Source organism: Sus scrofa, chromosome 3 (assembly GCF_054392235.1).
Source record: "Sus scrofa isolate SSC_HxYL_T2T_F1_AM1 chromosome 3, Sscrofa_HxYL_maternal_Yorkshire_Landrace_v2.0, whole genome shotgun sequence".
Taxonomy (NCBI): domain Eukaryota; kingdom Metazoa; phylum Chordata; class Mammalia; order Artiodactyla; family Suidae; genus Sus; species Sus scrofa.
In genome coordinates this window covers 144,464,464-144,479,034 of record NC_139385.1, presented here as the reverse complement: position 1 = coordinate 144,479,034, position 14,571 = coordinate 144,464,464, and the positions used below count along the sequence as shown (strand labels likewise).

Genomic DNA, 14,571 nt, shown 5'->3' with positions numbered 1-14,571 from the left:
TGTGTGTTATGCCGTCACCTTCAGGATCCAGACACTCACAGGACTGGGGACAAGGGACGTGACGGGGGCCACCTCGCGCAGCAAGCACCTCGAGAGGGCTGAGGAAGGGCGTGCGCGGGCCTGACAGAGAACTGGGTACCGATGGCGAGCGGGGTCCTCCGGAGTTGGGCGACCGAGGGTCGACAGCGCACCTGCCGATTCTAAGTCCGGCTTGTTTCGTCACCGGCAGAGGCGGCCTGCGGGCCTCCCCTTGAAGACACCTGCCCCACCAGATCGGAGTGTCCATACCGCTGGGAAGTAAGGAAGCCAGATATATACTTAAATAAAATAACAGAGACTCTCCATGGCCCTGTATCAAACGCCGCCTGAACGGTCCCTAACAGTGAGGCGTCCGGCAACATGTGAATATTCTATCTGCAGACACACTATGAAACTTAAAGGTATTTCTTCTTAATCTGTCTATAAATGGCATCAAATTAAAAATGAGGACAACACGTAGCTAGAAAAGGATTAACCTATTTGTCAATGGCTCAGTGATAGAACAAAATTGGCGAGGACACAGATGCTGAAAGAGTCATAAGCTTGTCAGCTGTAGGCAAAAACTATTCCTGAGTGTGACCGAAATTTAGGAAACCGTCGCTCAAGAACACCACTGGGGACGCCTGGGGTTCTAAGCGGCTCTGTCCAGCACGGGTGTCCACTCGACATGTGTGGCTGCCGAAACCCGAAGTCAGACAATAAGCCCTGTGGGTCCTCAGCCACGGTGACCTCGTCAGGCACTCGGGAGCCGCGTGCGGCCGCGGCTGCTGTCCTGGGCGGAGCAGGTCCTGGCCGGCCCCATCCGCCCACAAAGCCCCGTGGGACAGTCCTGTGGAAACGCTTCATCGAGCCAAACCGCACCTTCACTTCGATGATTAGGAAGTATTGGCACTTAATTCTTTACAAACGTCAGCTCAGAGTGGGATTGCTCATCTTCCTCTGCTATGACAATAGTCCCGATTCTCTCTGAAGGCAGAAGGGACGTCTCCGTCTTACGGGGGACGGGGACAGGACAAGCACCTGTGCCACCGGGGACTTCCCAGGTGGAGCCCCCTGGTACGGGGACGTGGCTCTTTTGGTAAAAATGCAAAAAGGAACAGAACAGCTGGGGACGCCTCTCCTCGAGGTGCTCCTGGCAGGTCACAGCCATGTTCAGGGTTAAACACGCAGACAGGTCACAGGTACAGAGGGGTCAAATCCACAGGCCGGAGCTCCCCTGCTCCCTGGCCAATCGAACACCCCGGCAGTCTTGCCCATCAAGTCAGAAACCCGAAGAGAATGGCTCTCTGTCCTGGAATCGCCAGGAAAAATGCCCTCCAAAATCCTTGTCGCTAATGTCCCAAAGGGACTATCTCCTTAATTTCCAGTCTCGCTCATTTTGCTCCAGGGAACTATAAATTAGTGTTTACTGGACTCAGACCTCGGATTCACAATTAAAGGCCAGCGCAAGCCAGTCCTTAATGGCCAGACATTCATTTCCTCCACAGAAGCGCTTCTCAGGCAGCTCCAGGCCGCGAGTGGACCCTGGCCACTGAGCTTGAAGGACGGTCACGTCCCAGAATTGCCCGAGATGGACGTGGGAGCAGAGTCCCAATAATTAGGAGAAGCCGAATGGAACCAGATGCGACATATGAGCTAGATCTAGCATATGAAGACGACGCAATGAAATTCAGTGTGTTTTATGAAGGGGCTTCTGTTTGGCTTTGCCTCCTGACCTAACAGCACAGACAACAAAACCCATGTATCCACACACACGTGTGTTTACGCCCTGGCATACAGTATATTTACACATGTACGTGCGTACATTTAAAATAACTTTAAAACTGCAGTATTTAGAATTGTAAGGAAAAGAATGTTTCCTTTTGTTCACATGCACCAAATACACTATGTGTTTTATATTCTTTATTTTATTTACTTATTTTGCCTTTTTTTTTGCCTTTTTGGGGCCGCATCTGTGGCATATGGAGGTTCCCAGGCTAGGAGTCTAATTGGAGCTACAGCTGCAGGCCTGAGCCAGAGCCACAGCAACGCCAGATCCGAGCCGCGTCTGCAACCTACACCACCGCTCACGGCAATGCCGGATCCTTCACCCACTGAGCGAGGCCAAGGATCAAACCCGCAACCTCATGGTTCCTAGTCAGATTCGTTTCCGCTGCACCATGACGGGAACTCTATTCTTTATTTTATAAAGAAAGGTAATTAGCAGTTAAAAACTAAACTTCTTCAAAGAGTAATTTTAAAACAATTTGCAAAGAATGTATTATTTTAGCTTGGACTCAATGATAGACTGTGTTTGATTTGTTGAGAGGTAATTAGTATCGTTCACCCTTCCTGATACATGTATTAACATTTCATCATTTCAAACTGGAGGGACGGGGAAATGGTTCCCAAGACAGGTCTTCCTCAGGGCCTTACGTTGGACTTAAAACACCCCAAGGTTGTCACACTAAACACATGAAAACCTCAAGGCTGCTTTCGGCAGACATTCGCCCCATCCCGGCGAGGCCCTGGGCTCCCGGTGTCCCTGCCAGCTGCTCTTTACACACCAGGGTGGGGCCTGTCAACAGGCAGGAGAGACAGGTTTCGCCAGGAGGGCAGTCAGGAAGGTCGGCTGAGGAGAAAGGACACAGACACGGAGAAGCCCCGAGACCGCTGCCTCTGCGGGTGAGCCGCTTTGCGGGTGTGGCCCCTGGCGGGCGGCCCTAATGCAGGTGGCCGGAGATGCCGAACTTTGCAGTGACTGAATTATCTCACGTCTTCGCTGCTGGCGGATCGGGGATCTTGCCCACTTTCATCATGTTTCATTTAGTTTTGATGGAAACAGATGATGAAACACCACCCAACAACTCCAAAATTCCATGTCCACGAGCAAAGACCAGCTTTTGAGGGCAGCCTCTCGGTCGTGCCAGCAAAGCCCTGCTTTAGACAGAAGGCCCTGAGTGACGGCGGCACCCAGACTGGCTGTGACAGCCTGGCTTCGACCCTGGCTCCTTGGACGGAGCGCGACTGCTGGGCCCTGGGCCCTGGGATGGCAGCCCCGGGCCCACTGTCTCCCGCTGCCGAGCAGGGCCCAGGGTTCCCGTGTCTCCGCCTCACTGTCCTCACGCCCGGCTCTGCCCGGCCTCTCACACGGCACCTGCCGCTCCTGCCGCTCTTCTCCAGCCTCTGCATGTGCATGTGCCCCCCACGCCCGGGCAGCACGTGCTCAGGCGCCAGCCCAGCACACACGGCGCCAGGCAGGCCGGCCGGCGGGATGCCCCGCACAGCTCGGCTTGCTTTGCTGCCTGCAAACACGGACAGTAGCTCCTTCCAGAATGTCCTCTTTACTGAGGAGGCACGAGCACAGGGGGCAGACACCACAGCCGGGGCCGCACACACACCCACCCACCACGACAGCCTGGGAGGAGACCTGGCTGCACCCCGGTGAACACGTGCACACACGTGCACACACACATGTACACCCGCAGTGCACACATGGTGCCCACCCACGTGCGCATGTGCAGACGCACACGCGTGCAGGCACACAGGCATTGCAGTAACACGGAGAAGCCAGCGCAGGTACACCTCTTTCTGGAATGATCCCTCAGGGGTTCTGACAGCTGTAACTGCCTCAGTGTCTTTCTGCTCTTTATTTTGCTTTCTAGATTAAAGGACTTGCTATAAAGTCCTCCAAAGCCAGAGGCTCAAAAGATTTGGGGGTAAATTGAAGTTCTTTTTCTGGAAGCTCACAAAACGCACGCAGTCATTCGTAAATGTGAAAGTAACACCTACATTTTCCTCCTTGGAGTCGGGCTTCGTGTCGTCACAGCCCCAGCAGTTTCGGAGCAGCGGTGGGGCGTGTGGTGCCTTGGTGACGACGTTTTCTGGCGTCTCCGGTGAGCCGGGTACCCACGCTCCCATTTCACAGATGCAGAAACGTGAGCTGCGGAGCTGGGCCAACCCCTCTGGCCTCGGTGGGAGCGGCGGGCCCTGCGTTTTGTCGTTCACACCACAGGGTCTTTGGGTCCGGAGCCAGGTTTCGACTAGTCAGCCTCTGCCTGCCTTTGCTGACCGAGGGCTGGTTCTCACTCTGTAGACTCCGCATCAATGGCCCCGCCCGAGGTCGGCAGGGCGAAGGAACACACCTGGACCGCATCTCGCATGAGGCAGCAGCTCTGAGATGCTTTGGTGAAGCACAGACTCCTTGTCAAGTAGGAAAACAGCAGCGGTTCACCTGCGCTGTGGTTTCGTTTTGTTTTTGGAGGGTGTGCCTATGATGTGGTGAAAGGTGGTTAAAATATAACCCCGAAGTTCCCATCATGGCGCAGTGGTTAACGAATCCAACTAGGAACCGTGAGGTTGCGGGTTCGATCCCTGCCCTTGCTCAGAGGGTTAAGGATCTGGCGCTGCCGTGAGCTGTGGTATAGGTCGCAGACGCGGCTCGGATCCCGCATTGCTGTGGCTGTGGCATAGGCCGGTGGCTACAGCTCCGATTGGACCCCTAGCCTGGGAACCTCTATATGCTGCGGGTGCGGCCCTAGAAAAGGCAAAAAGACAAAATATATATATATATAACCCCAAGCCTGAACACGTGGCACTCTCCTTACTAACCCGGGTCCGAGGCCGGCCATCAGAAAGGGCAGGAGACGGGAAAAGACATTTGCGGCAGACCCAGTTAAAGCAGCGAACAGACCAGCGACACTTGTTGGCTAGGCCAGGGTCCGGGGGTGTCTGCAGTGCTGACCGCAGCCAAGTCAGCGTTCCGGAAACAGAGAGAAAAACCCAGGCCCCTCTGCCGAACCCTCCCTCAACAAGGAGCTCAGCGAACCAAGGTCTCAGCCGTGTGGCTTTGCTCTAGTGTTATGTGTTGTGTTCATTCCTGCGAGTGAGTGTGTGTAATTCTTACTGCAGAAGCTTTATTATATCTGCTTAACTAAATGTCCTGTATTGGGTTTAGGTTAAATTGCCCCTACTTATGGAAAAAGAAAACCTATTTGCAACAAGCTCCATTACTTGGGGGTGTTTCCAGAAAGACGCTGGGGGACAAGCTTTATGGACATTTTACAGATGCTGGTATCGAGACTGGGCCTGGGGGCCTCCTGGGAAGGACCAAACCTGGCAGAGTTTTCCACAACCGATGACTGTGATGCCACACCTGGAAGTTTAGCTGCAGTGAACCTGCCGCCCTGGTTGGTACCTGCTCTAGGTTATGAGAAGACACTGCAGGACCTAAAGTCGGAAGCTTCAGAGAAAGAAAACTGGGCTTTGTACATTTAGGCAGTTAAGAACAAACCTTGAACTCTCGTGGAAAAACCACACACCTAACAGGTCACTAACCTCCAAAAGGTAGCATGAAGCGTGGAAAAGGTGCTCGGGCCCAGTCTGGTGAGGCCGCCACTTGCTGACAGAGCCGCCCCGCGGCCCCAGCCTCAGTATCCACATCTGGGAGGTGGCCCCGCGCCCCAGCCCCCAGGGGGTCTCCGCGGCCCGTCCTGCACCTGTCGGTGTGGAGCCTGACCTGTTTCACGGTCCATGGGGCTGCTGGGGGCCTGGGGAAGGCTCGCAGCATCCGCTAAATCTCAGGGGCGCCCACAGACTCCCAGCACCCCAGACTGGCGCCTTGTCCCCCACTGACTCCCACTCACGCCCCCAGGCCACTCAGGCTGAATAAAACCATTCTCTACCCTAAAGGAGGGCGTCCCTGGGGCACCTTTCCCGTGAAAGGTGACCTGTTGCTTCCTGCCCCGGCCCAGCGTGAGCGCCAGGCCCTCCCAGGACCTTCTGTCCTAAAAGACTGCACGGCACGGAGGTCCCCGGCCCGCCCACCCAGAAACACGCCCCCCGCACAACCCGCGAGGTTCGGGATCTCCTGATGGGAACCCTGAGGGGAAAGAAGATGTGAGTGAAGATGAATCCTCGGACCCGGGTGGGCAGTGGGGCCCAAGCCGTGGACGCTGTGGGCCGGTGAGTGAGCTTCCTACCGCCTGCCCTACACTCAGAGCTGAGGACATACGCCCCCGAAAACTCGAGAAATAAGTAGCCTTTAGAGAAAAGTAGTATCTTGGCCTATGTTCAACATTTTCATTCTCGGATTTAAATAAACATACCCAGGTTTTAAAAAAGGTTCTTTGGGGGTGTGTGGTTAGAATTCCCGCACATCTAAGGTGAAATTCCTAGGACGCAGAATACACGAGAGAACATTCTGGAGGGCAGAGAACCCCGAGCTACGACCCTCCCACCCAGGACTGAGTGAGCGTTCAGACAGGAGGAGCCTGCGACCCACAGCTCTGTCCGGGCAGGGGCCGAGCTGAGGCCAGCGGAGCTGCTGCGGGAGAAAGGTGTGACTGACAGGGAGGGTCTGTCTGTGCCCGGCCCGGCCGTGGAGAGCTCACTGCCCCCGAAGGAAATGAGTTCCGATTTGGCAGGGACGGGTTATGAGGCACCTACAAGGCCCACATCACGTCCTGTTTGCCCTGATCACACTCGGGGAAGCAGGAAAAAGAATTCCTGGCTCGGGGATGGGGTGTCTTAAAAAAAAAAAAAAAAAAAGGCTGAGGTCGATGCCATGTGCTTTGCAGGTTCTTTGAAGTTGCCACTCTCAGCTAATCTTAGCTGGTGGCATTTTTAGAGAAGCTGCTTCCCTCCTGCCAGAGCTCACGTTAGGCCGATTCTGAGCAAAAATCACTAATTTGGACAGTTTTATTCTTTTTCTCCTGGACTGGTATCTCGCAGCCAGGCGTCCGCACGTTAGGGGGGACGGGGTGTGTCTAAACAGCAGCATCGTAAACAGCAGCTGGGAGGGCCCACCGTGTTGGGTTCTCCTCACCTACAGGGGGTCGCCCACCTTGCTGCTCAGCCACCACCTGGTCCCTATGACAGACGGACCAGGGACCAGAGGAAAGCAGCCGTCCCAGAGCCCGAGTGATATTCACGAACACGTCTGATTTTATACACGGTCAGTTTACACACCGTACACGGTGAGACAAAATCTCCGGTCCAAGACCACCCCACGGGCGCCGCTCGGGATAAGAATGGAACAAAGCCTGATCTCAGGACGTGTAAGAAGACGGGGGACCCAGCACCCAGAGCTCATCTGAGATCAGGCCGGTCCCGTCGACGGCCAGTGAGCAAGATTCAGTGTGAGAAGCGCCAAGGGGACCCTTCTCAGAGGGTCCTGTGTCTCAGCTGAGGCAGAACAGAGAGCAGTTTCGGGGGGTTGGGACCCCCTTTCTAATGAGCATCGTGAAGAGGGAGCATCACTTCACCTCAGAAGGACTGTTGCGACGCCACCGCCACTCTCGGGCAGGCAGGGGGTCGAGCAGTGGGAACTGGGCGAAGCCTGAAGAGCACGTATGCAGAGAATACCCTACCGAGACGGGACCGCGTGGACCACCCCAGAGAAAGCAGGTGCACGTCCTAACGGGCCGCTCTGTGTTCCTGCGCAGGGAACGCCTTCGCCATCCACGGGAACAAGCCAGGGCCGGAGGGGCCGTCAATGGAAAGATTCAAGGAAAGAAACACAACAGAATCCTGCTCGGGTTTCTCAGGTTAGAAAGACGTGTCATCAAGTGAAAAAAAAGGTCACTCAAATAGGGGACTAGTTATGGTAGACATTTAAGTGAAATCCCTAGTGTCGAACCATTTCAGAAACAAACCATTTCAGAAAACTTGTCAAGTATCGATTTCCCAGAAAAAGGATCAACTGAAATGGGATTTACTTGCTGCAAAGACAGTCACAGGCAACTGTGGCTTTTAGGTCAGCTTAAGTCAGGAGAGGCCACGGAAGATGTGGCCCCTCCGGGAGAAGGTGGGGGATGGAACCGATGGTCCCGCGCTGCCCCTCCGCAGGCGCAGATGGCAGGGACCTCACGACGTCCTCCAGGAAGAGATAGGACGGGAAGAAGGTGCCAGCACCGGAGGAGGAGGAGCAGGTCTGCCTGGAACTTCAGACCGACACAGTCGTCTAAGCCCACAGTCAAGGGGTGCGAAGCCCCGAAAGCCAGCCGGTCGGAAGCCTACTCTGGTCTCTGGTCTGCAGACAACCGAGGGGAAGCCAGACTGGGTGGGAGCTGTCCACAGGCTGGCTTCCTGCTTACGGCCGGCCTGTCGGAACTGCAGAGATGCAAAGCCCTCCTCGGCAAGAGCAAAGGGAAGCTGCCGCGTTCCGGTGCTGCCCAGGTTCCAAGTGCAGGTAACCACGTTTGACCGTGAGGGGAACAGGGCTTCAAGCCATGGAAAAGGATGCTTAACAGGGCGGGCGGGGTGGCTCTTGCTAATTCTGTCCGTCTGAGGTTCTAAAGGCTATCTGTCCATCAGGCAGCACGTGGACGGCTGCAGACTTTAACGCTCTTAAGAAAGGGGATGGCCTCCTGGTGTTTACACGCCATGAAGAAAACTCCCAGGGTCTCGTGACGGAGGGGCTAGTTCAGAAGGTCACTGAACATGAGCAGGTGATCTATGGCGCGAGGGCCTTGGACAGGGAGCCTGTAAAAGATGACACGGTGTGAAACAGAACGCGGCGCTCTGCGGGAGCCGCGGGGGCGGGGGGGGGGTCCCTGGGAGAAGACCCAGGCGGGGTCTGAACATGGACTTTTCTTTGGTGCTAGACTGTTCAGTAACTTGGTACTAAAACTGTCTCCGAACAGGACAGAAGCCAGGCACGCTGACGCGACGATATTTAGAACAGGCTGGGTCAAGACAACTGTCTGGGCTGAGGCCCACGGTGCTGCGGGCCTTTCCCTTCTCGCCCTTCTTGTGCACACTCGAGGGTCCATTCCAACCGCATGAGCAAGGGTTTCCGTGCTGTCTGTGGCCCGTGCTATCCTCCAAAGCCTGTCTAGGACCCGAATGTGCTTCTCTCCACACCCACGCAAAGAACAACCACCTGAGTCTGATGGCGTGAACGTCGCCAACCAGATTCACGCTTAAAATATGGAGAACATTTCTGGCGCAGGGTGGGGTGGGGGGAGCTGTCGTCTGCACGCTGGTGAAAGCCCGAGTTCATGGGACTCGGTGCTGTCTTAAAGGGGGGGAGCTGTTCTGACCACAGCGTACTTAAGGAATTAGCTAGGATCCTGGTGGGTTTTACATTCGGCACTGTTTAAACAGCCAACTTTACCATCCTAACGACGGTCTTTTAAAAAGTCGATTTCTGACTTTTTATATTACGATCGCTTCCTGAAGGTTGGCGTGACTCTGTCAACCTTGCCTTCCACGCGCCCGCCTGTGTGGAGAGAGGTCACCTGGGCTTTAGCGCGTGCAGGCTGGGAAGGCTCTGACCTGAGAGGCAGCGGGGAATGAGAGGGAAAAGGCAGGGGAGGGTCCAGGAGGGTAACGCTGGTCCTGAAGACCAGTGCTGTGGGCGGGATCCAGGCCTGGCTGTGCACAGGTGATTTTGTTTTTGTTTTGTTGCTGTTGTCTGGCCTCGACCGCGGCAGGTGGAAGTTTCAGAGCCAGGGACCCGAGCCACGGCAGCAACCCGAGCCGCTGCAGTGTCCACGCTGGATCCCGAACCTGCTGCGCCACAGGAGGACTCCCAGGTGGGTTTTTAAAGACATTTTTCCTTCCAAGTGACACAGCCTTTTTGTTACCACTAAGTGAATAGATTTTAGAAAGAGAATGATTTTCGTGAAGTCTTACTTGAGTTCTTGTGAGCTGGTGGCCAGCATACTTCGAATGCTTTTGTCCGCCAGTGGGCAGCCCGACAGACTGTAAGACAGGCCAGGACAGTCAGGTGAGTAGCCCCGTGGCCCAGCTTAAGCTCCCGGACAAACACAACATAGAACTGAAATTAAAAAGTTTAATGCAGAAAAGCGATGGGGCAAGTGCTGTATCTTGAATTTTCTGGGTAGAATGAACGGATTCATGTCTACGTATAGATTGAAGGAAACAGGTCTGTTAACGAGCCACTCAAAAATGAGATCGAAATATTTGAACTCTCCGGTGTCAATGTCTGTAAGGAATTTTCCAAATCTAGGTGGTTTATTTCCAAGGAGACATTACACCACACGCCCATCAGCGTGCTTCCACAGGTCAACATACAGCACTTCGAGGGGTGACACAGAAGTCAACGTTGCACTTGGACAGCATTGTTGAGGTAAGCTGAAAACAATAAATTGAAAAGACAGAATCCACCATGAGAAAAATGAAGGCACACCTTCTATGTGAGGCGTAAGTACCAGTCACATGACCACTCCCATCACACCTTGGTGTTGGACATCTGCCACCAAACAAAAACAAAACAGCCAAAAGAGTAAGTATGTTTAAAAAAAACTTGAAAAAAGTTTCATTGTTTCCAGTTTAGCTGCAATGTCTGCACGGGGATTTCAGCACCCTGGAGAAAAGCTGCAAAATGCACGGGATTACATGGCAATGGCGTCTCCAGGGCACAGAGCATCGCTAAGAGCAAGCGCGCCTGCGGCCGCCCTGCCCCCTCCGGCCGGCGGTCTGGACACCTGGACGCTGCGCGTGTCGCGTGTCGCATGCTCAAACGCAAGGCATGTACAGATCCGGTTTAGAGAGAAGCCAAGAAAGGGAACGCCCCGAAGCGTGGGCATTCCACCCCGCGTTGTGCTTACGTTATTAAGTCCTTTTTGCCCTCCTTGCACTGGGGGTACTTGGGTTTGGGGCTCGGGATGGTCACCTCCCCCGGATACCGTCTTTCTTCCAGCGCTTCCTGGAAGGGATCCAAGTCTTCGGGCTGCGGGCAAAACACAGCTTCAGGGCCATACCCAGGCCGGGTCCACACGCAGACCCGGGGCCGCGCCCCCACCTGGGGGAGGGGCTGCCCGCAAGGTCACGCGTCCCAACCTTCCCTCCACACCCTCAGGCCCTGCTCCTGACGGTGGGCTTTGTTCAGAGAGCAGCGCTCCCCCCACGGGGCCTCCATCTCTCGTCACCTCCTCTGGAACCCCAGTCAGGTCGCCCGCCCGGGGGCAGGGCCAGATTCCTCATTCGGATTCCCGAAGCCCTGCTGGTAGCCTGCGCTTGGGCGCGCTCAGGCAGCCAGGACTGCTTCTCCGTGGATCTCGCTCGCTCACCGCGGTTCAGCACCTCGGGCGCTTGATCGACAGCGCGGGGCAGAGCCCGGGCGCTGCGCCAGGCCTTTGGTGAGTATGCCACCCACGTGCCCTGAGTCCCGAGGGAAGGGAAGACCCACTCAGATGAATGCTCTCATTTAAAATGACTCTTAGCACTGAGAACTATGTCTAGATACTCATATTGCAACAGAACAAAGGGTGGGGGAAAAATGTAAGAGTAACTTGATCCCCATGCTGTACAGCGAGAAGAAAAAAAATACCAGTTAAAAAAAAAAAAGAAAAACGAAATAAAATTACTCTTAAAAACAACCAAAAACGGAGCTCCTCTGGCCAAGGCGGGGCGGGGGGGGGGGGGGGGGGGAAGACGCTGACAGTACCCCGAACATTCCTCTAGGTGGCGATGTTCGGAAAAGGTGTTTGGTGAGCGCGGTTTTCACTTGTGTGGCTCATTTTAATTAAAATAAATTCAGAGATTCAACTACTGTGCCTTATTTGGTAGGAACGACTTAACACTGTAGGACAGAGGAAAATACTTTGGATTTTAGCTTGCCATTCAGATTCTATTCTTTAAGATGCCTGGATCCTTAAATCAATTTGAAGAATGAAGATAACAGGCCTTAGCAGCAGCGGCCTTATAGGCAGGTGCCTTCCCTGCCAGTTCCTACCAATGGCTCATGTTTCCTCTTTCTCTGCCTCCCAGTTTCTGTAAGATGCTCCTGCTTTGACAGGGGTCTCCCTATTGTGTTCAGAAAGAACACTCATTTTCCAGGGAATAAAGAAGATGTCATAATTTTCAGAATTGAACTCAGGCTAACAAAGAACTTTTTTTTTTCCCATTGCTTTTCTTAGCCTAAAGGGTAACTATTTTAATAATCTGAATTTCAAAACTGTAACGACTTTAGAAATATGTTCTTGACATGGGTGTCTGGTAATATTATAGTCGACAGTGGTTTAGGCGACAGTCCTGAGGTGACCTGTTCTAGGGGGAGTTCACTCTTCTGAATGTTTAGGTTTCTTGGAGAACAGGCCCTGTCCTCAGCTTCAAAGAGCTAGCTGTAGTTAACCATTTAAGTATTTAAGACTTCCATTATCATTCGGCACCTGCAAGAAAAATCCTGCCTTTACCAGTCTGTCGCCCAGAAAAATGAACCGGTACACCGTTCAGACACTTTCTTAGAGAAATCGTTTGGTACAAAACACACTTGTTAGGAAAGGAAAGCCATCATTAAAAAAAGTCAATGGTCTCTTTCGCTCAAATCAATCCAAGTATCTCCTGGGTCAACCACCTAAGTCCTCTAAGCCCTGGTCAGCTAGAGGTCATGTTTAGAGAGAAAAGACGTGTCTGCTGAGGTAGGTGCCAGGGGCATTTTCCTCAGTGACGCCGACTTCCCATGCTGAGGGGACAGAGGCGGGGGCAATGACAAGGACATACAGCAATCTCTTTGGACTCGTCCTCGTCTATCCTCCGAGGCTTCATTTTGGTGTAGTCTACGGGCAAGTCCCAGCAGTCCCCCTCGCTCAGCTGGAAACACCGGCTGCTCATCACCGCCTGCTGCTGGGGGGACATGGGCTCCAGGGGCGTCAGGATGGGGCAGCAGCCCTCTCGCGGCCGCTGCTTGTTCATGCTCAGGTCCAGGGTCCCGTTCTCGTCCACCTCCATGTCAGGGTTCTGCCAGATAGAACGGACGGTGACCACGGGGCTCCATCCCCTGGAGCCCAGCCCCGCCTCTGCCGGGACAAGATTCAGAGTCGGTTCCCTCACTGCAGTCTCGTCTGCACAAGCTCCAAGGTGAGGGGCAGTGGTCCCCCGTGGGCTCTGCTAGCCCAGGCTTAGCTGCGAAAGGGCCTGGCAGATCCCTCTCTCCACTAAGCTATCACTTGCCATCCATCGCTCCCTCTCTCACCTCCTTACCTAGCATCTATCTATCATCTACCATCAGAGATGCAGACCTTCTTTTTCCCCAGTGGACCTCTGCTTTCAGAAATCAGCCCGGCCACAAGAAAAGCAAGTCCCCGCTTCAATGCTCTTCCGGTCCCCACACCTCGGAAGGGATCAGAAATGCCCGTTTGTGTACAGATTAGATACGTACACTCACGGTGGATAGATACTTAAGATTCTCCGTTAGTTTCATTGATGCCCATACGTCAAGGCTTGGAGGGAGGAAAACACAAGAATTTAGAGGGATGGGGGAGAGGAAGGAGAATTTACTCTCTAATACGAAATCCTCTGAGGACGAGAAATGTCCATTGTAAGACAGATGTGCAGGTCAGACACCTCTGCTGCGGTGACCACGGGCTGACCTATTCTAATCACGCTTTAAGCAGATCAAGAATCCCTCTGAGCCTGCCTCTCAGGAGGAGGGAGAGAAGCAAGGATGGAGGGAGGACAGAGGAAGAAAAATCCAAATACCCCTGACAATCCATTTTCCCCCCAGAGAGTTACACTCACTTGGGCAAAAATGTGCTTTCCGAGCTGGCGTGGAAGCCGCTGCCTACTCAGATGCCTAGCAGTGCTTGCCTGGGGATGTAACAGCAGAGGGAGGTGGGGGGGAGCGCGCCCGGCATGAAAGCCCGTCCTTTGGGCTGCTACCTTGATAAATTATAGCATATTATTCTGCCTGACCTCTTCTTGTCAAAGTGCACTCCTGGTTTCAAGCCTTCATGCTAATTTAGCCTTCATCATGGTGGATTACCATTCTCTCGGTCTTAGTTTAAATTTAATAACGTGGAAAAAAACAGGAAGGGGTTACTGTCTCTTTTCTCCCCCTTGCCACAGAATCTCCTCCACGCTGGCCTCACACTTTAGCAGCCCTGATCACCATGGAAATTGCATGCCCCTGACACGCCTCTAAAATCTAGGAATAAAAATATCAGTAGAAAAGGAAGCATTTGCAAAACATAAAATTACTGACCTTTCTCCATTCATACAAATTACACTTATTTCTAACAACTACTGTCACTGCTGTGAGCTCAGGTGCATGCCTGTCAGCGCTAGGACACGGAGAGGCCCTTTGTTCTGGAGAGGAGGCGCCCCGTCGTTCCACCCGCTCCGCTTCTCTGTCCTCCGAGAGCACAATGCGCTCGCGCCGCCCGCGTCTCCAGCCACCTAGTGGCCTCTCCGGACAGCTTTGAGCTCTGCGGCGGCCCAAGGGCTCCCTTTCCTGCTCTCAGCACCTGCCAGGAGCCCATTGACAGGGAAGCGCCATGAGGGCTGCTCCCTGGTTTAGCATCTATGGTGTTTGGGGCTAAGGGAAGCTGGCTGTAACTGCTTGGCTGGGAGCCCGGGGAAACGGGATTTTTCACTTTCTTTGTTCGCCAGCACCGGGCGTGAGGGCGCGGTCGGTCCTGCGTTTCACTTCACCGCGGCGCAGCCCACCCTCCTCCGCTGAAGGTTCAGGGCGCACAGCTGCTCGAGTTTCCTAGTCTCTGTGCGGTCCTCCGAACCCCAAGAGGGAAGCAGGGGGTCTTTTGTTTCCAGAAGTGACTCTGGGCCCGAAACAGGAGGGTCCCAAAC

The 14,571-nt window shown here is 54.1% G+C and overlaps 1 protein-coding gene across 50 annotated transcripts in view; it reads right to left on the bottom strand.

Annotated features, from left to right (window-relative positions):
• MYT1L (myelin transcription factor 1 like) overlaps positions 1–14,571 on the bottom strand; it is a 365,227-nt gene that overhangs the window by 50,558 nt on the left and 300,098 nt on the right. For 29 of the 50 annotated variants that reach the window (XM_085020083.1, XM_085020074.1, XM_085020077.1 and 26 more), the window contains 3 exons: positions 12,490–12,726; positions 10,596–10,717; positions 9,658–9,726 (listed from right to left, as the gene is read on the bottom strand). In XM_085020083.1, the coding sequence (XP_084876209.1) occupies positions 9,658–9,726; positions 10,596–10,717; positions 12,490–12,726 (428 nt within the window). Of the gene's footprint in view, positions 1–9,657; positions 9,727–10,174; positions 10,238–10,595; positions 10,718–12,489; positions 12,727–14,571 lie in introns of all 50 variants that reach the window. The other 21 variants (XM_085020067.1, XM_085020069.1, XM_085020064.1 and 18 more) reach the window with 1 other exon arrangement.